Source organism: Strix uralensis, chromosome 17 (assembly GCF_047716275.1).
Source record: "Strix uralensis isolate ZFMK-TIS-50842 chromosome 17, bStrUra1, whole genome shotgun sequence".
Lineage (NCBI taxonomy): Eukaryota > Metazoa > Chordata > Aves > Strigiformes > Strigidae > Strix > Strix uralensis.
In genome coordinates, this window is record NC_133988.1 from 15,109,030 (window position 1) to 15,134,339 (window position 25,310).

At 50.4% G+C, this 25,310-nt stretch overlaps 3 protein-coding genes across 7 annotated transcripts in view; 2 read left to right on the forward strand and 1 right to left on the reverse strand.

The window, feature by feature from the left end:
* The window catches only part of SETD1B (SET domain containing 1B, histone lysine methyltransferase), a 54,752-nt gene extending 41,425 nt beyond the window's left edge, over positions 1-13,327 (forward strand). For 2 of the 5 annotated variants that reach the window (XM_074887315.1, XM_074887314.1), the window contains exons 13-18: positions 1,676-3,232; positions 5,604-5,770; positions 6,065-6,196; positions 7,011-7,130; positions 7,470-7,607; positions 8,318-13,327. In XM_074887315.1, the coding sequence (XP_074743416.1) occupies positions 1,676-3,232; positions 5,604-5,770; positions 6,065-6,196; positions 7,011-7,130; positions 7,470-7,607; positions 8,318-8,491 (2,288 nt within the window). In that variant the 3' untranslated portion in view covers positions 8,492-13,327. Of the gene's footprint in view, positions 1-1,675; positions 3,233-5,603; positions 5,771-6,064; positions 6,197-7,010; positions 7,131-7,469; positions 7,608-8,317 lie in introns of those variants that run through there. The other 3 variants (XR_012631309.1, XR_012631310.1, XR_012631311.1) reach the window with 3 other exon arrangements.
* A 1,233-nt stretch (positions 13,328-14,560) lies between these two features.
* On the reverse strand, positions 14,561-20,605 carry HPD (4-hydroxyphenylpyruvate dioxygenase). Its single transcript, XM_074887317.1, has 14 exons — positions 20,562-20,605; positions 20,303-20,329; positions 19,452-19,514; positions 18,564-18,668; positions 18,320-18,362; positions 18,144-18,226; positions 17,923-18,012; positions 17,694-17,797; positions 17,452-17,529; positions 17,124-17,286; positions 16,721-16,792; positions 15,878-16,000; positions 15,616-15,732; positions 14,561-15,458 (listed from the first exon to the last, which is right to left on the reverse strand). The coding sequence occupies exons 1-14, from the start codon at positions 20,562-20,564 to the stop codon at positions 15,348-15,350; spliced, it is 1,182 nt and encodes a 393-aa protein (XP_074743418.1). The 5' UTR covers positions 20,565-20,605; the 3' UTR covers positions 14,561-15,347.
* Positions 20,606-21,851: 1,246 nt separating this feature from the next.
* PSMD9 (proteasome 26S subunit, non-ATPase 9) lies at positions 21,852-24,761 on the forward strand. The gene is made up of 6 exons (XM_074886810.1): positions 21,852-22,011; positions 22,115-22,217; positions 22,984-23,171; positions 23,645-23,746; positions 24,277-24,365; positions 24,694-24,761. The coding sequence occupies exons 1-6, from the start codon at positions 21,898-21,900 to the stop codon at positions 24,719-24,721; spliced, it is 624 nt and encodes a 207-aa protein (XP_074742911.1). The 5' UTR covers positions 21,852-21,897; the 3' UTR covers positions 24,722-24,761.
* Positions 24,762-25,310: the final 549 nt, after the last annotated feature.

Here is a 25,310-nt window from a genome sequence, read left to right on the forward strand (position 1 = left end):
ATCTGTACAGGGAAAGAGGTCTGTGCTGAACTTTCCTTCCTAGTAAGGAGCTCTACACAAGCCATCTGCTACTAAAAATACTGTGGTTATTGTATCCAGAATCTTATCCTGGGCCAGTTTAGTTAGTGTCCTACAGGAACTGAACAGTTGTCATCGTCTGAGGGTGACTGACTGGATGGTGTGGTGGCTGAGGCTCAAGATAGAAAAGCCATGGCTGCTAAAACAGAACAGGAATCTGTGCTTAATGAGTCACTACTGACTTTGGGTTTAATACTGAAGCAGTATGTGACTGGGGCAGGTGAGTGGAGTCTCAGAATTATATCTGGTTCCTGATACTATTATTTGTGAGGTTTTTTTTAATTAGTCCTTTTAAATGAGTGATACTCCCTGGTTTTCTGAAAGAAAGAAATTGTCTTCATTCAATACAGAGTTGTATTTAACCTAAGGAAGTTAGAAACCATTTACTAAAACAGGAGTGAGGTGCATAAAAGCTTGACAAATACTGCAGCTAGGGAGGAATTAAAAGGTTAAAAACTGGAGTCAACAGGATGAGCACATGTGGTGTGGCCTGCAGTGTGAGCCTTGGGCAGGACTGGTGTGTGAAGACTGGGCAGTTTTTTGCCACTTGGAGAGCTGGAAATCCAGTCCCTGCACAGGCTATCACTCCTTGGCTGCCATCAAATCTGAAAGCCATAAAGAGGCAAAATGTAGTTTAACATTTGGGCAGGGCGAAGAAGAACCTGTTTTACACAGATCCTTTCTAGAATGGGTCGTAGAGGACAGAAAGGAAATAAATTTGGGGAGACCTGCATTTGGGCACCTTGACATGTGGAATGAGCTTTATAGGTAAGCTGTCGGAACAAGCTCAAAGTGCATCATTCTTCTTGTGCAGCCCAGCCCGGTCATACAGGGGTTACAGGGATCAGACCCTTCTCTAGCATCTCTCCAGTTCATTCAGCACAAATGGGCAATCCTTCCCTTCCAACTCTCCAGGCATTTTCACCTCCCTTTGCTTTCCTACTTGAAAATGTTATTTTGAGCTGCCTAACAAGATTCACTGTTGATTCCTTTTGGCCTTGGCCCTAAGGGGGTAAATAAACTCCAGACAAATGAGCCTGCTGCAGAGAGAGCAGCATATAAATTGCCTCATTGATAGCATCTGAGTGTCTTCTCATTCATTACAAGGGCTTCCCGTTTCCTTCATGTGTTGTTCAAGAGTGTTACGCTCCTCCCTTCTCTGCTCCCTCCTTGGAGAGCTGAGGGTGCTTCTTGGCCTTGCAATTAGTTTACTTTCCCACATTAGAAAAGCTGATAGCTTGGGGCTCTGACAGCTCTCCTCCAACGTCCTCACCCCACAATCGGCTAATTCTTTTTATGTCGGTACAAAAGGTGGTCAGGGGTTTTGAAAGCAGAAAACCTTCTTTCTGGCCTGTGTTGTAGCTAATCCTCAAATTAATAGTGCGTTTTTTTTTTATGGTCCATTAGGGATGTCTGTGGTAGCGTCTAATTACTCCACACTGTGCCTCCAAGATGTAAAGCATTGGAGTTTTTAAAGCCTCCCAGTGGAATTGAGCTGTTCTGTAATTGCGGCATCTTAAACATGCCTTTACTGGCAAGTGGTGAGTAACCAAGTGGAAGCAAAGCTCCTGATTCTCCTCTCTTTTCCCCCTTTCAGAGGAAGAAACCGAACCCACTACCATGCTGGAGCCAGAGGTACAGGAAGGTCCAAAGCCTGAATCTCAAGATGAGGAGGCGGCGCTCTGTCTCTCGACTCCAGTGGGAGTCTTTGGAGAACCTCTGGCCAATAAAAGCAGCTTCTTTAGCAAGTCTGATGACAGCAGCTTAGAAGCTCGTGTTAAAACAAAACTGCTCTCTGCAGCGGAGGAGGACGACCGGCTGCCTCGCACGCCTGGACGGGAGGTGATGATCCATTCAGAGACTGATGCTCTTTTGCTCCCAGCCCACAAGGTGCCATCCTCCATGCTTCCCTTACCATCAGCTCCCGGTAAGGAAGAATCTTTAGCCCCTCCAGAAAAGTTCCCTGAACAGTTAATGGTGACCAAAACGTCCGTGGAAGAGGAGATTCCTAGGACTCCTGGGCGGGACATTTTGGCCAAGTCTTCACACCCCCTTGCGAAGTCACAGAGCACGGAAACTGTTCCAGCCACGCCAGGAAGCGATGCTCCCCTTACGGGAAGCAGCTTGACCCTCAGTTCCCCTCAAGTCCCAGGGAGCCCCTTTTCCTACCCGTCCCAATCTCCTGGCATTAACAGTGGCATTCCTCGGACTCCTGGGAGAGATTTCAATTTCACGCCTACTTTCCCAGAGGCTGGTGCTACCATTCCTTGCCTTCTGTCTGGCAAGAAACAGTCAGAGGATGAGCTAGACGACAAACCCTTTAAAGAACCTCTTGGTGCTTCCCTTACGATCAGCATGAACAGTGTTCCTTCCCCCATCCCCTTTGCCAGCCCCCCACAAGCAGATTTCCACACGGACATGGGTTTGCCACCTGATGAGCCAATACCTGTAGCAGCCCTGCCATGCATGCATGGAGATGGAAGAATGCCCATTGAGGAATGCAAGGCAGAAGTAAAATCTGTTTTGCTCTCACCAGAAGTACCCACTGGTGCTTCTATTCTTCCTCCCCCACCACCACCTTCTGTTCTTCCCAAAAGGAGGCCAGGTCGGCCAAAACGGTCACCACCTTCTGTCCTCTCGTTGGATGTGTATTCGGGCAAAACCATAGAGCCTCCTCCTGTGCCAGTGGCCTTGGTGGATAGTGCTGTGGGCAAAGAGCTGTTGAGTGGACATCCTGATGCTTTCTATGGACTGAAAGACCCTGAAGCTGTCACCCTGGACTTCAGGAATGACGGTTTCCACGAGAAAATAGCAGCTGAGACAGTTGCAGAGAAACTGCCATTTAAGGAACTGGAGAACCAGTGGAATGAAGACTTCAAGGAAGAAGAAGCTCACGTGAAACCTAAACGACAGTGGCGAAGGCAGAAGAAGACACCTGAGGACCTCCCAGTGATTCCTTCCCCTGAGTATTCCCCACCCCGGCCTCAGTTCAGGCCACGCTCCGAGTTTGAGGAGATGACCATTTTGTATGATATTTGGAACGGAGGCATAGATGAGGAAGACATCAAATTCATGTGTATCACATATGACCGCTTGTTACAGCAGGACAATGGTATGGACTGGCTCAATGACACCCTGTGGGTATTCCATCCTTATATCCTTTCTCACTGGCGCTCTGCATTACACGACGTGTGTAAGATGCACTAGATGGTCGTTGTGTAGGACTTACAATGCAAAAGACTAAATTTGTTGGTGGAGGAAGCGTTTGCTTACTAGAATAGCAATTGCTTATATCAGCAGGGAATTTTAGACTGGTTTATTCCCTGAAGCTGCAATACAAAAATACTGCAGAAGTGGCTGTTCTTGCTGCATTTTCAATCTAGGACTGCAGGGAAAATCTGTATGCACCTCTTCTGGGGAGATTTCCTTGCTAGTTTGAGAAGCTTCTGTCTGCATTTAAACCAGACTTTTTTTTTTTTCCAGCTTGCCTGTGGAATTTCTAGTCTGCACATACAGGGCTTTAACTTGGGGCTAAAACTTGCTGTAAAAATAATCTCACCATCTGTGCCCAAAATGATGAGTTAGTGGTGCTAGCAGCTTTAACTTGCTTTGAGTTTGAAATACTAATAGAAGCAATGGTTTCTAAGTGGCACCTGAGGGACAGACATGGCCTTGGGCTGGATGGGGGAATATACTGCTAGTGCTGCAGCGAGGAGCACGTGGAGCAGCTGGTGCTGGTGGGGCAGAGTCTGGCCCCATCCCCTCCCTCCCTCCCTGCCTGCCTGCCCGCGATCTGGTAATCGGCAGCGTAGGCTGTAGCTTTGAATCTTTGGGAGCATTTTTGGGGCACATGAGCTGTCTCACAGGGCTCTACATGTGTACTGCCACCAGTAGTGATCTCCAGAACAGAGCCTAAAAGGCTGCTCTCATAACCTAAGAACTCTAGTATGATTTTTTTAAGAAGGATATACAGATTTATATGCTAAAGAAGACAAATGCATCACCTTGTGTGTTGCTAGAGATTGTGTGGAGTTAAAATATCTCATCCCTTACTCCCTGCAAGACACGAAAGCAAAAGCAAAAAAGCCCAAACCACTTAAAATAGTCAGTGATGTGATACTAACAAAAAGCAAGTGGGGCTCAGTGCTGAGCTGGGTGTTTTTATCCTTTCTTTCCTTGCATCTCAAAAGGCAATGTGTAAGATTAAATTTATAATTTTCTGCCTTTTCATACCAGTGCAATAATCTTGAAATAGATTTATTTAATTGTTTAAAGGAAATACTCAAAAAGGATGATGAAATGCGTTATCCCCAGTAACTCTCAGTCTGTGTCTGCCTCATCTGGGGAAGCAGTTCCAAAACCAAACCAGTTTCAAGGTGGGAGTAATTGGCCCCACAGTGGTGGGTGACCACAGCCAGTGAAAGGCAGGACGGGACGGCTGAGGGTAGGCCTGGCCTGTGACTGTGCGCTTAAACGTGTTTGCGTTTGGCACGTAGTGGAAATACATGAAATCTGTTTCCCTGTTGATAAGGATTATTATAACGGCAAATTTACAGTCACTTTTTAAACCATTTAAAAAATCATCTGTGGCTGGTTGCCGGTTCACCGGTGCTACACTGCGCAATAGGTGTGGAGCACCTGCAGGGTTCACCTGCTTTGCAGCAAGCTCACATCTCAGCACTCTGATTTCAAGGCCATCACTTCTTGCTTTTTATGGTCCCTTGGCTTCAGTTTTTTGGTGTTAAGGATATGTTCTGACTCAGAGGGAGCATTTTTGGGTAGATCTTAATCGTTGTAGGCTTCATGGCTGTGTTTTTGGGGTGAGCTGCCAGTAGTACAGCTCCACTGTCCTTCCAGAAGCCAGAGACCTGAAGGTGCCTTCTGCCTGCTCCGTGCAGTGAGTCCTTGCCAGGTCAGCTGCAGGTTTTCTTGGCTGATAGGAGAGTGGGGTTTGAAACATCTGCGCAGGGTCTTACCCTTCCCGTCAGGGTCTGAAGGAGCTGATTTACCGAGGCCGGTGAGAGCCCTTTGGGCTGAGGAGCATCTCTTGCCCATCTGGTCGGTGGGGATGATTGCTGCCGTGACACCAGTGCGATGTCTTCAGAGCTTGGGGTGGCAGCAGGGAATTTCTGGAGGTAGAACAAAAGTGTGTCACTCAAACCAGAGAAAATGGTACATCCAGATGGCTGGGCAGCTGCTGTCTGTGTACGTAGTGGGTGCTGTGGGGAAATCCTTTCTCAAACAGGTTTCTCTTGACAGCTTAACCTTTTTATGTTTAAATTTTCATTATCTCTTTAGTTTCCAAAGCATACAGCTAAGAAGGAAAGACCATGCTTGGTTTTCCTGTAGGTGTGTGGACTTCAGTGATGTTTTCTTATTTTTCAATAGTATTACTATTTTTTGCAGCCCCCTCCCCCCCCCAAACCATCATAATTTTCCAAGCTCCCAGTGTTAGCTCCATGTAGCTGTAGCAAGTTTTGTCTGATATCCACTGGTGGCTGTGTTTCTCCTTAACTTCTTTCCACCTACTAGCTTTTCTACCCCCAAGAAAAAGAAGCGGGATGATGGGATGCGGGAGCATGTGACGGGCTGTGCACGAAGTGAAGGCTATTACAAAATTGATAAGAAGGACAAACTTAAATACCTCAACAATAGCCGAGCTTTTGCGGAGGAGCCTCCAGCTGACACGCAGGTGAGGACAGGTCCTCTGCTGACTGCCAGGGTGTGAATGGGATTTGGTTTTCAACGGTGTCATGCACAGTGGATGCTTCCTGCCTTTTGGCAAGGAGGGAGGTGAAGCTGTTGCTACGTCTGTGTCGAGTTGGTTGTCTGGGAGCTGCTAGGGAGGTGTTACTGTTTGATGTGGGATGTTTTAGGAGGCCATGCGTTCTGTGGTGATGTGTTGTAGCACAAGGGGTTGCTCACAGGGAGGCTGCAGGGTTTTGGGTCCGTTGGGTCAGCTTTGATCACCCATTTGTCCTCTCAGGGTATGAGCATCCCTGCCCAACCTCATGCTTCCACCCGGGCTGGCTCTGAGAGGCGGTCAGAGCAACGCAGGCTCCTCTCCTCCTTCACTGGTAGCTGTGACAGTGACCTGCTCAAGTTCAACCAGCTCAAGGTAGGTCACCCCTTGGATTGCTGCTTTGCACAGGGGCTGGTTGGGAGCAGGCTGAGGCCAGTTTGGTCCCACCTTGGTGATGGCCATCTCAGCACTGGGGACTGCTCTGCGTGCCAGAGGGTTGAATGGTGCCTGCCTCTCCTGTACTTCCATGTAATACAGCTTGATACCACTTAATACAAATAATTTACCTAAAGAAATAGGAACCGAGTGATCACAGGGAAAACATGACACGTAGTCCAGTGTACTCACTTGTGAGAAGCAGATAGTGATAAATGACTATAAATAAGTATATGATGATTACAGAGCTTGAGCCCTGGTCAGAACTGTCAGGGTTATGCAGAAAAGAGAGCGATGGCCTCAGAGTCTGCTCTCCCCAGTGTGTGGTCAGTGATAAAAACCCAAGTACTGCAACTCTGGATGAACTGGTGGATGAAGTGGCTAAGCCACTATCCACCATATTTGAGAAGTTGTGGAAGGGTTCAAGGCCAGGTTGGACGCAGCTCTGAGCAACCTGATCTAGTGGGAGGTGTCCTTGCCCATGGCAGGGGGGTTGGAACTAGATGATCTTTAAGGTCCCTTCCAGCCCAAACCATTCTATGATATGATTCTATGATACAACTCTGTGGGACCTCCCATGACTTGTGTCCTGCCTTCCTGTCCCCACAAGACAGAGGAGACTAAATCAGGCTGAAGTACGCAGCACTGCTTGTGGCTTGGAGTGTGCTGCAGATGTTGGACCCAGGGATGGCCTTTCCCTTTCTGTGCTGTTGCTAATTTAGGCTTGGGGTTTTGGGGTGTTCTCTTCATGCAGTTCCGGAAGAAAAAACTAAAATTCTGCAAGAGCCACATTCATGACTGGGGCCTTTTTGCTATGGAGCCCATTGCAGCTGATGAGATGGTGATTGAGTACGTGGGTCAGAACATCAGGCAGGTAAGCTGGACTGTGGGTGAAATCTGAGCAAAAACGAGCCCTGAAAGAAGTGCTGGAGTACGACAGCGGGGGTTGGAGTCCCTGCTGCAAGGCGTTAGCTACGCGAGCTAGGCAGAGGTTGGCATGTGGTTTACAAGGGTGGGATTTTCAAAAACCCATAGAAACTAAGCACTCGAATCCTTAGGAGACAGGGTCCCAAGAAGCCCATCCTGAACTTCTGTGTTTTCAGTTAGGTCTGTTGAGTGGCACTAGCACAGCTCAGGTGAGCGTTGTGTAGATCTCTGCTCACAGATCACTTCTGCAGCACGTCCTGACGCTACACGTGGGGTTTAACTGTAGGTCATTGCTGACATGCGTGAAAAGCGATACGAGGATGAAGGCATCGGAAGCAGTTACATGTTCAGAGTCGACCATGACACCATCATCGATGCCACGAAATGCGGAAACTTCGCCAGGTTTATTAATCACAGCTGCAATGTAAGTATCGTGGTTTTGCATGTAATTGTATGCTCTGACGTACTGATAAACCCATTGAGTCCTTGCTGACTTTGACTGGGGCCATGTTCAGAAGTAGCAGGGGGTCACAGGGTTATGATTAAACGTTAATGAGCTGCAGCAGATCAAAGCAGAGTCTAAACTAGCATAAAGAGATTGAGAGACCTGAGAAATGAAACATGCAGTGAGACAGAGTGCGCTCAGAATTCTCCTGACTCTGTTGGGGGACCCTGACAGACACTGTTCAAACATATCTAACAAATATTTCCTTAAAACACACCAAATTTTAGCATTGTTATTCTGTGGGAATAGTCTCCTTCTAGTGTCCACATGGGAAAAGTATTCTCTGCTGCAGTCTACACCCAAAGACTTGGCAGCCTGACCAAATTGTTAAGCGTTAGTTGCGCTGTTCTTAGCCTGTGACAAACTTGGTGGAGTATCATCCAGGCTCCTTTATGTCACAAATGACCAGAATGTGGATATTTTGGAGGAACACAAGGAGGGCTGCTCTTGTTTTCTGTCTTCACGCCTCCCTCTCTCAGCTTCCCCTGGGTCCAGGCCCTGGAAGTGTGGCTGAGGCTGTCTAAGGAAAGGACTGCCCTGCTCTATTTTAGCTTGAAATAATTGTGTGGAGGCTGGGAAGCCATGGCCACCAGGAGCCTAAATCATTACTTGTTCTGTCACCCTTGCAGCCAAATTGTTATGCTAAAGTGATCACGGTGGAGTCTCAAAAGAAGATTGTCATCTACTCCAAACAGCACATCAATGTGAATGAGGAAATTACCTATGACTACAAGTTTCCAATTGAGGATGTAAAAATCCCGTGTCTATGTGGCTCTGAGAACTGCAGGGGAACCCTGAACTGAACTCGAGGTTTCTCGTCACACTTGCACCTTCGGCCATGTCAAAACTGTGGTAACCAGGTGTGGTTGCACTTTGCCAAAAAAAGAGGAAAAAAAAAAAAAACAACCCAGAAAAAAAAGGAAGAAAAAAAATTTAAAAAGGAAAAAAATATTAAAAAAAAAAAGAGAGGAAAAAAGAGAAGAAAAAAACCAAGCAAGTTTCGCACTTCTGCCAGGATCACGAATGAAAGCAAAAAGCGCACATGCTTGTGAGGACTGTTCATGTTTCAGGTGCTCTTTCCTTTTCAGATCCAACACGCACACAAAAAGGTGACTACCATTTTGTGGCATGGTCTATCCAAACACTAGCTTCTCTGTTCAGTCCCTACATTAATGCTCCGTAATGGGATAATGGTACCTTTTTTTTTTAATTGTTATAAACCTTCATCTTTTCATAAATGCTGCTACCTTCTTCTCATCAGTTTTGTTGGTTGAAAAAGACATTCAACGTTTAAATGTGAAGCAGAGACTGAAAATGCCATATAGGGTTTGTTGGGAGCTTGATTGGCTGAAATTGCACAGATTTCTCAGAGTAAGCTGTAAATAAATGTAAGGTTGATGTTACAGAGCAAGCCAGAGGCTTGAGGGTGTGTGAATGGGTATGTGTGTGTGTGTGCTTGGGTGTGTGTATGTATGGAGATGTGTCCGCAACGAGACTATAGGTGAACTGTCCTGCCTTGTTGTTAGGGATGAGCCTGAACAAGTTCCCTAAGCCAGACACCCCGGGGAAGAGTCAGGTCAGCTGCAGACCTCAACGCCTTGGGCTCGTCTCTAATTTTCAATATGCCATGCTGGTATACTGGGGGATCAAAACCTCTGCGCCCGTACATGAGAAATATTTGGATACTGCAGTCACTAGTAAAGAAATCAAGTCAGTTGTGTAGCTGTAGCATTGTGGCACAGCGTGTGGCCTTTGGGGATGCCCGTTTCTTGGAGATCTGTTTGTCTTGCATGCAAAAAAGGCTGAGTCTGAAATTAAGTGGACTATTCAGCCCGTGTTTACACTGTAGAAATCTTACCCTCCTTGTAAGCATACGCTACGGCCCACGTTTGTAACAGGATTTTCTTCCTGTAGATGGGAAACAGGCTAATGTGTGTCTCATATTAACTTCTCTCATTTTTGTTTGCATTTCCCTGCCCTTCCAGCATTTTGCGTGGAGTATTTGCGCTGTCCTTGAATGTGGGAGGTGCCTCCTGTGATAGGAGCAAGCTGTGTCCTGCCGCTCTCCTCCCTTTGTTACTCAGTAACTTGCCTTGGGGTGGTCCCATCCCTCCAGTAATAACATGGTAAAAGTGTCCCCCAGAGCAGGCTGTGGGAGCAATCCTGTCCTCCCCCATCTACAGCATGAAAATGAATGCTGCTTTAAATTTGGAAGGCATATTTTGAAATTATTTTTCAATATGTTTTGTCCTTGTAGATGTGCTGAGGTGAAGGTTGCAGTTCTTCGAGATGTTCCATTTAAAAATGGGACAAAACACCAAATAAATACTTCTTTGGATGCGATCTGAAAATGTTACACGACCGTTCAGGTATAGACAGGATCAGTTTTTCAACTTGCATTGAATTTCTCCTGCTTTAAAAGTAGAGATTAGTTATACTAAAACCTTTTTAATTGGCTTATAAGGGGAAGTTGCAATGTCATTATGAAATGGGAAGGTTATTTGCATAACGAAACATCTTCTCCCCACAGAACAAATGGTACAGCTGTATTTTTGTAGCCTTTCAAAATCAGTGATAATTGCTATATGACCACAGCTCCACGATCAGAGGTTACAACCTTGCAAAAGAGTTTCCTGGAAGTTTTGTCAGCTGTTAACATGGAATTGCCAGGCCTGCACTGTGGAGTGGAGCTTGTAATGTAGGTTAGAGCTCTGCATCTGAATTTCTTCTTTAGACAAAAGGCCTGAAAGAACAGGAACACACAGACTGCTACAAGCTGCCTTAATACTGCCTGTATTTCTGTCTGAGGGCGAGGAAATTGTCACTGAGATTGGACAGTCCATAGTCTCATCTCTGTTTTGGTTTTGTTCTGTTGTTTCCCCCCACTCTTTATAAATCTTCCAGCAATTGGGTAACGGTGACCCAGAACCTAAAATTACGAGAAGCACAACTAGTTTCTGTCATTGAACGTTGGTTGTAACTGCAGCGATGGCAGGAGCATTTGGGAGTTAAACCAGCTGCTCTATTTATTTTATTTTATTTTAAATAAGGTTCATCTTGTTGTGTTGACGCTCCAGTTTGGTATCTCTACAGCTTGGCCTTTTACTTTCATAGCTTTGGAAATGCACAGAAGTTTCCTGTGTCTCAGAACTGAAGCCCCTGCGTACGGCAGTTCTGCCGCTGTCCTTGGCCTTCTTCCTCTCTGGTCCATCAAACCAGTGTGTTTTGTTGGGGCGAAGACACCCCAAATGGCCCAGGCCCTATGTACCTGCTGACAGTTTTGTATTTCCAGCGTATCTGTGTGCTCTGGATGGGATTAGCCCCTGCAGTTTGCCTTAATCTTTGTTGAGGAGAGGTGGGGAGGCAGGTCACAGTCTTCTGAAATGAGACCTACGGGTTGGGGTACTTCATCGTGTTTTTAGGAGCACCAAAGGGATTTGGGTGCCAAAGACCGTGAGCACCTAAATCACTTGGGTACTTCTGAAACTGCCCGTAACCCCTTCCTTTTTAGGATCCCAAACAAATAATACGAGTTTTTGGAAGAGCTGAGATCCTAGTAGCCCCCCAGGAGGAAATGGAGCTGTTGGACCCCCAGCACTTCTGAAAGCCAAACCTGAGGTTGCTCTTTTCTTCCTCATAAATCTTGGCTTGCAGAGTCCTGCCTGTGCAGCTTTTGTCTCAGACTGCAAAGCTGCCCCATCCCCAAAACAGATCATTTTACAGTGAGGATTATAAGTCTGGTTTAGTGATTTCCATGAGCTGCTGCAGTTGCCTGTGGCTGCCCTGTCGCTGCAAGCTTGGCGGGGTCTCATCGGGGCAGGGGAGCCCTCCAGCCACAGACGTGGTTTTGGAAGGCCATGGAGATGCCTCTCTCATCCCTCCCGGGTACTTTGGCTCGTACTTAGAAAACGGTGAGACGAGAGGAGAAAGGCAGAAGGTGTGTGATTCACACACCAGCCTGGATCGGACCCAGTGTTTGCCTCCTGTGGTCAGCACAGGCACTCCAGCACTCCATGGAAATAGTGGCAAGGACTAAAGAAACCTCACCAGTGCGTGCTGCTTTACAGAGAGATTTAGTGAAGTTTTGTTGGCTGAAAAGCTTGTCCCCGATTTATTTTCACTTAAATTGAAACCGAAGACAAAAAAAGAGAGGTGTTGACTGTGCTCCCTGCAAAATCGTATCTCACTAGGTGAAATAACCCAAGAGAATAGTGCAAAACTTTTGGAAATATAGCTTAAATCTTTAGTTTCCCAACACGAAGCTGGTTTGAGTTCAGGGTTGCAGCTGGCGTTTCTAGGAAGCGCGTTCTGTGCTTGCAAATCCCACCTGCCGCTGCCCAACACCTTCATTTATCCATTTGGTTTGCACCCCTGTTTGCAATTCCAGGTTGGTCCCAGTATAAGTGGTCTGTGACTATGGGGGGTCTGGGAGGGGAAGGGGCTCATCTTGCAGATATTTATATTGTATAGAGCAGCTTATTTCTACAAGAAAAAAAAATTTTTAAACTCCAACAAAGTATACAGTTGTTTCAGTTCTGGTTTTTGTGACCTTTTTCAGGGATCATTTCAGTGCATTTCTGTATAAAATAAAAATTTAAGGAAAAAAGGATTTTGAAGTATAAAAAAAATGCATCTTCTGTACATAGGCAAACTCAAGAATCTTCTCTTCAAACACTGTTTCTTGTAGAAACATGTTGAAATTTTTTTGCTGATTTCTTTGTACTTCAAGAGCATGTAAATAATTTATTAAAAGTGACTATTGTAATTTGGAGTTCTTTTTAAACAGATTCCAGCTCTAAATCATGTCGAGGAGATGGGGAGGAAGAAGGACTAAGTATAGCAAAGGAGCTGGTGGCATTTACAGCTTGTGTCAAGCTTTGTATAATGTAAATTCTGTATAAATATGTTTTTTGTCAAATAAATAGATGGAATTAGAAGCATTAAGAAACTGAAGACAAAAAATTGCCAAGTCAAGGCTTCTTCTTTCCCCCCCACCCCAGTCTGAAACCTAATGTGCAAAATCTATTTATTTCAAGCGAGGAAATGTGTACAGTCTAATAGACAACCTAAAATGTATTTAAGCAAGTTTGCAACTGGATTTTTTCAATTTAATATTTGTTTTGTTTTTATGAGTTTCCTCCTTAATTGCCACTGTAGTATTTGTCCAAGTGAAAAGAAACACATCGTAACGGACACTTTAAAACAAATGGGCAGTTTTAAAAGCCAAATGGAAGAACACCCAGCTCCCAATCCTTGCAGTTTTCTGGTTCTATAAACAGGTTGTTTTAATTCACGGTGTGAAAATAAAGGGCCTCCTTTAAAAGGAGGCAGGTAAAATGGTTTGCAATAAATGAAAAAAAAAATATTTTTTTTAAGTTCCTTAAAAAAACAACTCTGCTTTGAAGATTTAGGATTTCTGCTTTTTCTTTCGTTAAGCAAATTTATAAATTTAGGGATGTTTTGTGCATATAGAATCTGTCACCAGTATGTATCTTGTTTTGAAGAAAGTGTTTTTGTTGTGGATGTGTCATGCTGTATATATTTGTTCATATTTTTGTGAATTGAATACTATGTACCATTGTATTATAGTAACTTTTATAAAGCAAACCATAAATATACTGACTTTTCTTACAGAAAAATTATGTTGTGCTTAATGTATAACCAGGGCAGTTTTCTTGCTCTCAGACCTGTGCTGGGAACCATGAGAGCTCAAGGAACCAGATCCAGGAAAAGCACAGTTCGAGGAACCAATTTTCAGCAAAGTTTACTGAAAATAATAATTCTGGTGAGCAGGAAATTACTTTAAGCAACATTATATATTGCATGAAAGAAATATGTGAGTGATTTAAGTTTATAAACTTAAAATTTTATTACTGTTAAAAATTCTTACAACCCTCAGGAGCCAGGTGCTGGCCCCCTGGCCATGGTGCCGGTGTCCCTAACCTGTCCAACCTCAGTGGTGCTGCCTGGGCAGGTGAGGTCCCTGCTCTGCAGCCTCTGCCCTGGATTTTTCTGAGCTCGCATCTTGGTTTCTTTAACTTTATGGAGGCGAAAGCCCTTAATCTATGAAGCGAGGTGTTAGTGTTGCTGGTCTGGGTGATGCTGTGAGGCTGTTGGGGCCAGAGACCCTTTTTTTTTTTTCTTTCTTTTAAATCAGTTTATTCAGATCTGAAATTAATTCTGTTACCTGTAGTTTACAGGAGGGGGAAGCTGCTGAGGTTTGATGCAGATGAAAGCACAGCCTGGAGCCAGCTGTGTGCCCCCAACCCTCCCTCGTTGGGGGCTGCTGCTGTGAACGTGGTGGTGGTCAAAGTTGCTTCTCTGAGCTTTAGGAAAAAAAAGATACCTGGAGCAGGGGCGCATGGGGTGGCTGATGGATGAGGAAAGAGGAGGGGCAGGAGAGAGCCTGGGCTGTAGGTGACTTCCCAGATCAGTTCTCAGCTTCCACAGCTGCCCCAGTGGCTGAGGGGATGGGGATGTGGGACACCCCAACCTCACAGGGCTGGCGTGGGGCTGAAGGCAGCAAGGCTCAGCCTTGGAGGTGGCCGGATGGGGCAGGGCTTGGGCTGAGGGGAGAGCTCCTGTCTGAGGAGCTCCTCCTGAGCTGAGGGCTTGGCCGGGGCTTGGCTGCTCGGGGTTTGAGCAGCTTTGATGCTGGGAAACTTGGGGACCAGTGGTGGGTGTGCCGGGGCTTTGAAGGGCAGATGTGCAACAGTGGGGAGACCTGCGGGCACTGGAGACCCTGGAAAGTTCTTCAGCAGTCGTGTACTGAGGTCTGTGGCCTCCTCAGGGAGCATTCGACCTGCAGCCACAGCCAACGTGGGGTAGAGAGGCTCCAGCCCTGACGTGTTAACCTACCAGGCACTCAAAGCTGTGACAGAACAGGGTTTTATTGTGTTGGTGGGGAAAAGCCCCCTTGCAAAGGACAGTGACAACACCAGAGTGATGCCCAGAGGGGACTTTGCACATGTAGCCAGGATCTGAGCCAGGGAATCACCGCCAACACCAGCAATTGCTTCTTGAAATATGGGAGAAACCTCAACTCTTCATTAACTCGGGAATTTACAGGTATTAGAGCAAGATTGCGTTGCCTTGGGAAGGCTGAAATACATAAATTCGATTAAGTCTCATTCCAGAATGTTGTAGCTACCCTAAAACCATGTGTTTAATCTCAGCAAATTCAAGATTGAGTCTAAAAGCAATTAAAATAAAATCTTACAAAATGAGACGCACCGAGAGGCAAACGCCTCCGTGCTTTCCTCTCCCAGCTTCCCGCGTAGCTAAAATTAACAGAGAACTTTCAATAGACTAAATTTAAGCACTCCCAGTTGTTTCTTCTGTCTTCCTCCATAGCTCTATGTCTTTGGCACATGCCTTGTATCTGCCCTTTGTTAAGAATTCGGTGGTTTGGATCAGATTAAACTGCTTTTTAAGAGTGTGTTTGCTATTTCCCACGCTCCCTCTCCCAAGAAGTCACTGGAGGGCAGCGCTGGGGCTGGGTTGGGGTAGGTGTTGAGTCCTTTTACATCTCCATCTTGGCAGCAGCTTCCCTGGGTTTATGACGCTTAGGTCTGGGCTATTTACCAAAACATTGGCTGTTTCCCGGTTCGTTTGTGAGTCAGCTCGTTAGGGGCGAGGGTGGTGTTTTTCTGCCGTCCTCTAGATGCGCTTGGTCTCCCCGTTGGGCTCCAGGACGGTCAGGTTTCCTCTTGCGTCCTGATCTATTTCTATTGCTTCAAACAGAGACTTGAAGTTCCCAGCGCCGAAGCCCTGCGGAGGTGACAACGTTACAGACCGCAGGGACGGGCAGCGGGTTCATCAGCTCGGAAGCAGCTGGGAACGAGCAGCACCAAGAGCTGCCTGGGTGACGGTACGTGATGGCCCTGAGGGCTCAAAGCCAAGATCACTGTGAAATCCCCAAACCAACCTGGTGGTTATGTCGCTGGATGACCTCCAGAAAGACCGTGGGTCTGTCTTGAACTGGTTTGGTGAAGATCTGGAGCAAGTAGCCTTTCTCATCAAAATCCACCAGGATTTTCAGTTCCTGGAGAAAAGAAATGGGGCAACAGCTCAGAGACTCACAGAGGAGCAAGGGGATCCTTCTACATCACCCTCATCCCTGCAAAACACTGGGGGGAGCCAGTCCAGCCCCAGGCAAACCTTTTCCCTCTCAGGCCGGCCTGACTCACCGCCAGCTTGTCAATGCTCTCCTTCACTTTGATTTTGGCAGTTTTCAGCTTCTCCCGCAGCATCTGGTAGTAGCTGGATGGCACGTCCATGAACTGCACGCCCCGCTGCTTCAGGTTGGTGATCTGCAAGGCAGGGGAGACCCCGGCGCACGTTGGGCTTGGGGCTCGTTAGTGGAGAGGTTTGTGCCAAGAGGGTGGCCCAGGACGGACAGCATTGGGAGGCAGAGTGATACTTTCCTGTGACATTGGCCAACCTCGTGCATGGGGACCCGTCCCACCCTCCTGCTTTGGCCACCAGGAATGGCCCCAAGATGCCCTCTCCAGGCAATGCAGAGAGTTGGCCACCATGCAAAGATGTTTCATCCCACCCTGACCCCCCAACACCTCTGGAGGCCCTTTGGTCTGGACAGGAGTTCAAAGCCAAATGCTCAACAGCAGCTGGGCTCAATCCAGACCAGCATCTGCCCCAGGTGAAGGTGGGTGATGTGCTGTGGTGGCTCAGCCCAGCAGCCCAGGCTGCCCGAGCTCCCCACCAGCCACCCCCCGAGGACAGCATGTGCCATTTGCAGACCCCAGTTGCTTTAAGCTGGAGGGACGAGCATCTCCCAGTAACTTGCAGGTGCAGGTAGGTCCCTTTCCAGCAACTCACTGGGCAGTTAATCCTGGTTGTAAGACAACCGCGGCACAAAGCCCGCTCAGCCTGCCCGTGTCCTTGTACCCCAACGAGTGTCACAGTCCACCACCACCCTGTGACAAGGACTGTGCCCGGCGGGATGGGGCGGAGGTGGAGCAGTGCTGGGGCAGGAAGAGCCGGGGCAGGGAGCTGCCCGGGGCTGCACTCACCGCTGAGATGATGTCGGAGGTGTTCAGCGCAATGTGCTGGACTCCGGCCCCTCCGTAGTAGTCGATATATTCCTACAGGGAAAAAAATGTCACTGCGTTAGTGACAGCGCAACTATAGCGTGTAAAGGGCTGGGCTTGAGCTTAAAAACACGAAAGCAAAATTGGCTGAGGGAGCACAAAATGACAAAAAAGGCAGTGAAATCAGGGGTAAACAAGCTCTGTGCTGGCAGCTCTCCAGGGTTTGACAGCCCTTTGCAGACCCAAGCAGAACCAGGGCTGCTTTCTAGAGAGCCACTTTGCACAGCCGGCTCCAAACCACTGACCCCTTGGTCCCTTTTCCATCACCAAAGCCCCTGCTCAAGGTGGTGGCAGCCGGATGGATCAACCACCGGTGTGCACCCACCTGAATCTGAGATTTCCTCTTGCCGAGCGCCGGCTCATTGATGGGCATCTTGATGGTCTCTTCATAGTTGGTCACCACGATGGAGCGCAGGGCGCTGAACTCGGTGTGCAGCTGCTTGTCATCCACTGACCAGAAGCGGTGGAAGAGCAGGTTCTTCTGATACCTGTCCAGGCCACAAAGGGTACAATCAAGTCCCTTGCTCCATCCCTGCACTAATGAAGCTCTGTTCTGGCTTAATTAGCCTCAGCAGCTGATGTTGGAGAGGATGAGACCAGCAGAGCAGTGCTGCTGCTCCATTCCACCTCCTGCCAACCCTCCCTACTCTTACCAGTCCGCCACTGGGACCATCTGGAGGTCGGGCTGGTTCCCCACGACGTGGTCAACGAAGTTGAGCTTGGCACTCGGTCTGTGGGGGGAAGCCGGGGGTGGCTCTCAGCTGGGCTCAGGGGCACCCTGCAGCATGGGGGGGCTCCAGAGCAAGGCAGTGGGGACCTGTCCAGCTCCTCGCTGGGACATCCCACCAGCACACAATGGCAAAGAGCTGGGCAGGACCCTCTGCAAAGTACTCACAACTTTGGCAGCATGGGGTCTTTGAAGAGGGGTGGGTGGTACCCGGGTAGAAAGAGGCCCTTGTAGTTGAGCTTTTCTATCAAGGTGTGAGTGGTGTCACCGTACTGTAAGAGGGAGGAAAGTGGTTGCATGGTGGCCCTGTTTTTTTGGGGACCTCCCAGGTCCAGCCTACTCCCACGGACCCCACTCCGGTGTGAGGGCTCAGGCTCCGCAGCTGCCCTGCACTTACCGTCTGGATCACCGCGAACTTCACCTTCCCGAATTTGTCCTCCTCCACCCAGGGCTCCTTCACCACCACGGCTCCGCGCTCCTTGGCTTTCTGGGCAGAAGGAGAGAGACCCCGCTCCTGCTGCAGCTCCCCCGGGCTGGGGGGAGATGTCCCCAGGCCCTTCCCCACCTCCCCTCACTGTTTCGGGGTGCTGTGTGGGACAGAGCAGAGGAGCTGCCTACCTGCACGATGAAGTCGCAGTCCTCCACTTCGAAGGCGACGTCCTTCACCCCATCACCGTGCTTCACCAGGTGCTCCCCCATCTCTGCCCGGAGCAAGAGCAGCCACAGGCATGAGCAGAGGAGCTTTGCTCCACCGCAACCGTTTCCCGCTTTGTCTCCAGCCCCGCGGCACTTACCCTCATTCCCTGGGTTGAGAGCGGACGAGAGAACAAACACAATCTGGTGAGGAAGAAGAGGAGAGGTGAGGGATGGAGACGTGGCAGTGCGGCTGCGGCCCCAGCGTGGGGCAGAGGCACCGCAGACGTGGGGTTTAACGGTACAAACGGGTTTCAGCAGCACCCATGTGCCTGACACTGACTCGTCTTCCCCCAAAATCCACCCTGGCGGTGGTACCTCTGCAAGGTGCAGCAGTCCCCTTACCTTGTCCTGCTTGATGACGTGTGACACCACCTCCCTGCTGCCAGTCTCCAGCCCCCGGTACGCCAGCTCCTCGAACCCCAGCTTGTTGCAGTAGTAGGATGCAGCCTGCGGGCAGGCGAGAGCCGTCCCAGGTGAAACCACGGTGCCGGCAGCCCCCGGTTCCCACGGGGCTCCCCACAGCCAGAGCAGCACCAACACCCCGTGGGGAACAGCCACTGCCGTGTGTGCGAGTCACGCGTGTGCATGTGCGTGTAGGGAGCAGACGAGCTTTTCTGCTTCCCTCCAGCAGCCAGGGAGGAGCAAGCAGAGGTGCGAAAGGGCCCATATTGGGGAAAAAAAAACAAACTCAGTGGGAAGCGCTGCCTGCAGAGCCCCCCCGAACCCAGCGTGGCTGGGGACAGGCAGGGCACAGCGGGCGCAGGCTGGTGCGTGGCCACGAGCAGGCAGGGAGCCGCTGCCGAGGAGGAAACGTTTCTGCCTGTCTCCTGTTCACCTGCGAGGTTGTGTGAAAAGCAGCTCAGGTTTGAAGCAGAGGGAATTTTAACTCGCCAGCAGCCTTTTAGCAGAATGATGGACAACAACTACCACGACGCCATGTCACTGCAGGCTGGTGACCACAGCTCGAGCCGTGCCACGTGTGCCGGTTTGTGTTTTCTGGGCCCCTCCCTCACACACCCCCGGGCAGCCGCCCCTCGCCTTGCGCAAGGGCCCCCAAGGCCGTCAGCCGAGGCACAGGCAGGCACAGGCGCTGAGCCAGGGATGGGCTTTGGGACACCGGCATGGAACCAACCCCCAACAAACCGTCCCCTCCAGCAGCCAATAACCAGAGTGTCCACCCTGCCCCAGCACGGCGGGTGCCCACCATCACATGTGCCCAGCTGGCCTCACCTGCTTGGCATTGCCGACCCAGAAGGTGATGGAGTGGAAATGGATGAAGCGGCCTCGTGCGGGCTAAAGGGAAGGGGGAAAACAGGGCTGAGAGCCACCGCCGCAGCTTTTCTCACAGTGCTGCTCGTCTGCGGAGCAGGGAGAAGCAGCAGCCACGACCCTGCAAATGTGTTTCCTGCGAATGCATCTGAATTAACTGGGTGAAACCCCAGCTGCTGCCCCAAAACAGTGATTTTCCAAAGTGCTTTACAGTCACATCCTGCAGGATCCTGCTCTGCGGGGTGGAAGGTGCAAAGCTCCAGCTTGGCTCCTGTGACAGTGCTCCCTGTGCCCGGTCCCCGCAGCGGGCTGCCCACCCATGAACCTTGCTGCGTTAAAGATTAATTCTTCCCCGAAACTCTCTTACACAACCACCAGTGCTAGGACAAATCCCCCTTCGCTCTGTTCCCCACTGTCGTCCAACCCGTGGCACCGGGCACCCGACCGCGATGTGCACCAGTGGTTTGGAAAACACTTTATAGGGGAAAAAGGTGGCAAATAGGTGCAACACTTGGAAATAAATGTTGCAACAAATGAGGATTGTGCTTAGGCATTGGGGTTGGCCAGGAAATACCCATCGTCTGCCATTTGTCGCTCTCCTCCCAAACCAGACAGAAAAAGGAAACAAATTTCCATTATTAATGTTGATTTACAATGAAGAATCACATCCTGTGTGGCCCAGCCAGAGAGCAGTTTTACTTCTGATTTTACCAGCTAATCAAGGAGTAAGGAGTGAATATTATTTGCATGAACACAGCTGATGTTTCACACCAGGCAGCGGGGCAGGCCTGCACACACGAAACGGCTCTTACCTTTTCTCCCTTGTCTGTGTAGGACGTCTAAAAGAGAGAATCAGAAAAGAGAGATGTTAGCAGTTCAGGAAGGTACCTCAACCCCCGGAGAGCTCGAATCCAAAGGTCAGTGTATGAGGAACGGCTCTTCTACACGACTTCCAGCCCAGTCACTAAGAACTCTGTATTTAAGCACAGATTAAACCCAGTAAAGCTCCTGAGATGTCCCGCACCGTTGACCCCCGGCTGTTTAAATTAATTCCCATCCGTTGCCCCTCACCATTTTTGTGACCTGGCGATATGACAGTGGCAAAGAGAGAGCGAGTCCAGGAGGGCCTGTAATATAGTGGTGGCACAGGGGAAGCTCCTCCTCGGCTCCACCTTCTCCCACCCCCAACCTGAAGCATTTGCGACCCAGAGCTGTGTTTGGTTTGGGTTGGGAACTACCCACATCGTCCTTTCTGGGGCCACATCACGGAGTCCGTTGCAGCCCTGGCTGTGACACAGCAGGGTTAAACATGGAGGGTGGTGAGCGTGCAAGCGTGCAAGGCTCTGCGGGGTGGGAGCCTGTTAACCCCACCGCAAAACCTCCCTGGCACGTGCCAGGGCCGTGGTGGGGTGATGCAACCGCGGCAGCACATTCCCCCCCAGCCCCCCCGCCTGCCCCTGGGGACATTCACCCCTTCGTGGGGACATGTCCTATCCCGGCCAGCACTAAGCCGGGACTGTTTGGCTGCACGCGGAGTCCAGCCACGCGTACGGTGTCCGGGCCTGGGGCCACGCGGTGTCACCGTCAGCTGTGGTGAGCCCAGCGCTGCAGGGGTCACAAAACGAGGGAGCAGCGGGATGGGGGCACAGACACCCCACAGCTGGGAGTGGAGGTGAGCCGGAGCCACCGGTGGGGCCAGGAGGGTGATCATGGGGGGGTTGGGTGGGTGCCAGTGGTGTGCAGGACGAGCGTGAGGGTCCGGTGGTGGGGCTGTGTCCCCTGCGGCCACACTCCGTGGGGCACATCGGTGCCATGCGCCGCCCCAGCACGTGTGCCGGGCACAGGCTGGAGAGGGGCCAACAGCAGGGATGGGGTCACAGCTGTATAACCCGATGGCAGTGCCACTGCTGGGCCACCGCGTGTCCCCATCAGAGCTGTGTCACCTCATGTCATTGCCACCACCATCTGTGTCACCCCATGGCACAGCCACCATGGTACCATCCCATGGCATGATCACTGCTGTGTCACTCTGTGACACTGCCACTGTGTCACCCCATGGCACCACCACCACTGTGTCACCCCGTGGCACTGCCAATGTTGTGTCACCCCGTGGCACCACCACCACTGTGTCACCCCGTGGCACTGCCAGTGCTGTGTCACCCCATGGCACCACCACTGCTGTGTCACCCTGTGGCACTGCCAATGCTGTGTCACCCCGTGGCACCACCGTTGTGTCACCCTGTGGCACTGCCATCGCTGTGTCGCCCCACACCGGCCCTGGCCCCGGCCCCGCCGGCTCCGCCCCCAGCACTGACCCCGCCCCCGCGGCCGGTCCCTCCGGCGGCCCCGCCCCGCCGCCCGTGACGCCGTTTGTCCGCTCCCGGCGCCCGTAGCGGCCGTCGCGGCCATGGCGGAGCCGGGCGGGAACCGCCCCGTCACCATCAGCGACGTGCAGCAGCTGGTGAAGAGGAAGGACGAGATCGAGGCGCAGATCAAGGCCTGCTACGAGCTGCTGGAGGGCGTCAGTGCGGCGGGGCGGGGGCGGGGGCGGGCGGGGGGCGGCGGGGCGCGGGCCCGGCCTGCGGGGCCGGTTCGCAGCCCCACGGCCGCCTCTTCCCTCACAGCAAAAGGGCGTCGGGATGAACGAGCCGCTGGTGGACGCCGAGGGGTTTCCCCGCGACGACATCGACCTCTACCAAGTGCGCACCGCCCGGCACAACATCATCTGTGAGTGGGGCCCCGAGGGGGCGGGCGGGCGGCCCCTTCCCGGCTGCCGCGGGGGCCGGGGGGCGCCTCCCGCCGGTGGGGTGCGCGGCAGAGCTCCGGGCCGGGCTAAAGCTCCCCGGAACGGCTTGTGCAGTTTGATCCCAAACACCGTATCGTTCAGCCCGCTCACTGCGGCTCTTCAAAAACTGAAAAACGGGGTTGCTCTGAGTCTGTTTTCCAGGGATTTTGCTCCCTGCTCGTAGCCGATGGGGATCGGCTGAGTCAGTAAAACGCGTTTGTCCGCGGCCTTGAAATTCTGCTGTGGAGCCCTTTGGGATTCGTGAAATACAGCGATGCGTTTTGGTGTTGTTTGTAGAATAAGCTTTGGGTTAAAAAATAGCGTGGCATTTTATTTCTTCCCAGGCTTACCTTATACCTGTTATTTTGGGGTGGCTTTTGCTCTACATACGTAACAGTACATGACTCGATGGAAAAAAGCTGCTTGATGATTTCTAGGTGACGCCGGGGCTCGGAGCCCCGCTTCCTTGTGTGTTTAACCAAAATTTGTAGGGTGGTTTTCTCAGTGTCTAATCTGCCGGGCTGTGTGAGCAGGGCTGGCACCAGGACCCAGCAGATCCACCAGCAGAGGTTGTCTCTAGCTGCAGCGGGGATCCGAGACACCCAGAAGACCATTTTCTGCGCAGTTGCGGAGAAGAGCGTGCGCTGAGAAAGAGCCCTTCGATGTAACCGGTCCTGCTGCCTCTGTGCTAAATGGTGTCACCCACAGGTTTGCAGAACGATCACAAGGCCCTGATGAAGCAGGTGGAGGAAGCTCTTCACCAGTTGCACGCCCGGGAGAAGGAGAAGCACGCCAAGGATGAGGCGGAGGCGCTGGCCGAGGCAATGAGCCAGAACCTGCCACAGGCTTTTGCCAAAGTGAACGCGGTGACTCCGGGATCTCCTGCGAGTATCTCGGTAAGTTGGTGGGGTCTGACAGCTCGTGGGGAGGCTGCTTCTGGACCCAGAGAGAAAACGTAGCAGATGGCTTTCTCTGTCTTTTGTTAATAAGTGGGAGTAAGTTGAGGGTTTGATTAGGGTGCCCCCTGTGCTTTTTTTTTTTTTGTCACACTGGGATTTCCTGTGAAGAAACTAGTCACTGTATGGGAACGAGATGAGTACTCTCTTCTCAGCTGTACTGTTGCACCACACAGCTCATACCAGGCCTTGATGACTGTTCTAGCCCCAGTATTTCTCTTCCCATAAAACAGGACAGAGGAATGAGTCCTTCCAGCTTCCTGAGGATATAACGTAGGTCAGTTGCCTGGATGATGAGAAGAGCAGTGTCATAGCACATCTCTCTCCATGTGGCTGGCTGAAGGGTGATGCTCCTGTGATATCACCCGTCTTTGAAGAAGGCAGATGCTCATCTCTCTTCTGTCTCTGTCCAGGGACTTCAGGTCGATGATGAGATTGTGGAGTTTGGTTCCGTCAACGTAAACAACTTCCAGAACCTGCAGAACATTGCCACAGTGGTGCAGCACAGCGAAGGGGTGAGCTCATTTCTGCTGTGACTGCATTCTCTTGCCTCTCTCTGTTAGCCAGAGCTTTTTCTATGGAACCTGCATCTCTGGGATCATCATTTCTGTGTCACATTCAGCCTGTGCTGTTGTAGCCTTGTTCTCTCACAGCATTGAGCTAATTCCTGCTGGATAGGAGAGAGCAAAGGCATGTGTGCTCTTTGCTGTGAGCATCATATTGTCTGTTCTCCCCTGGGGACTCCCCGCAGCAGCAGGCTGTGTTGCTGTGCCGCCCTCATGACTTGTGGACTGGCCAAAGAAGCTGCCAGAGAGTCATCAAGTACTTCATAGTGGAAGTGAGGGGTTGCCTGGAGGTGTCTCCCTGCCCAGTGATCTCTTCTTTCAGATCTCGGTGCAGGGATGGGAGTGGGCGCTGCTGAAGAACAGCTCCCTTAGGCCTGATGTTCTTCTGGTGTTTGAGCAGAAGAATGAAAGAGGGGGTTGACTTGATGATGGAAATTTGCCATCTTTTATTCTTACATTTTATTTTTTCTCCCTTTCAGAGACCCCTGAGTGTGACTGTGATCCGCAGCGGCAAAAAAGTGCACGTGGGGCTGACTCCGAAGCGCTGGGCCGGGAAGGGCCTCCTGGGGTAAGCTGCTCTTTCACTTGCCAGAGGAGATGAGGCTTTCGGGCAGCTCAGAGCACATTTCCTGCAGCAGGGCCAGCTCTCTGCTTTGCTCTCGGTGTGTGTTGCTGACTGTTCTGACGGACTTCACTGGCAGGTACAGCTGAGAGCTGGAGGCTGACAGTTTTGCACAGTGATACGGGGAGGGGAGTTGCACCAAACGTGAGCGCAGGGAGGAAGGGCTCAGTGGCTAGTTTTCCTGGCAGAGAAAACCAATGGAGGAGGGTTGTGGTGGGTCTGATTCATGCCTTTTTGAGACTTTAATGTTTCCTTCTACCATTTTCTTTTTCAGCTGCAATATCGTTCCCTTGCAAAGATGACCACTGCTTGGAAAACAATAAAGCTGAAGTTTGTGCCTGCTTTCTGGACTCTGATCTGGTTTGAAAACTTCCCTACCTGTTCTTGCTGAAATGAATGTTTCAGAGGCTGTGGCTTCTAGGTGCCAGACTCACTGAGTCTGAAGAGCTTCTGATAGAGCAGGGCCTGCCTGCAGTTCAGAATTGCACTGGATCATCAGGAGTAGCTTGCAGAGATACAAGATGCGGCTTCTCATCTCTTACACCTTGTATCAGTTTGGAATGAGGCTCTAGAGAGACCCAAACTTCCCGTGATACAGGCTCTAAAAGATCATGAAATGCTCCTGCTTGGTGATAACAGAGCATTCCTTTTTGTCCTCTGTAGAGTTCTCACTGAACATCTTGTAATATATGCTACAAAGTCCCAGAGCACTTTTTGGTGTCTGTAATAGTAGATGACAGTCAGGAAATATGGAAGTTTGATACTTTATCTTCCCCATGTTACCACAACTAATGTCACTGATGTCACAGCCATGTCACTAAACATGATGAAAGAATTTTTGGAATGCCTAATTATTTTAAGTTAACCCCTATTCCTCATCTCATTATAATT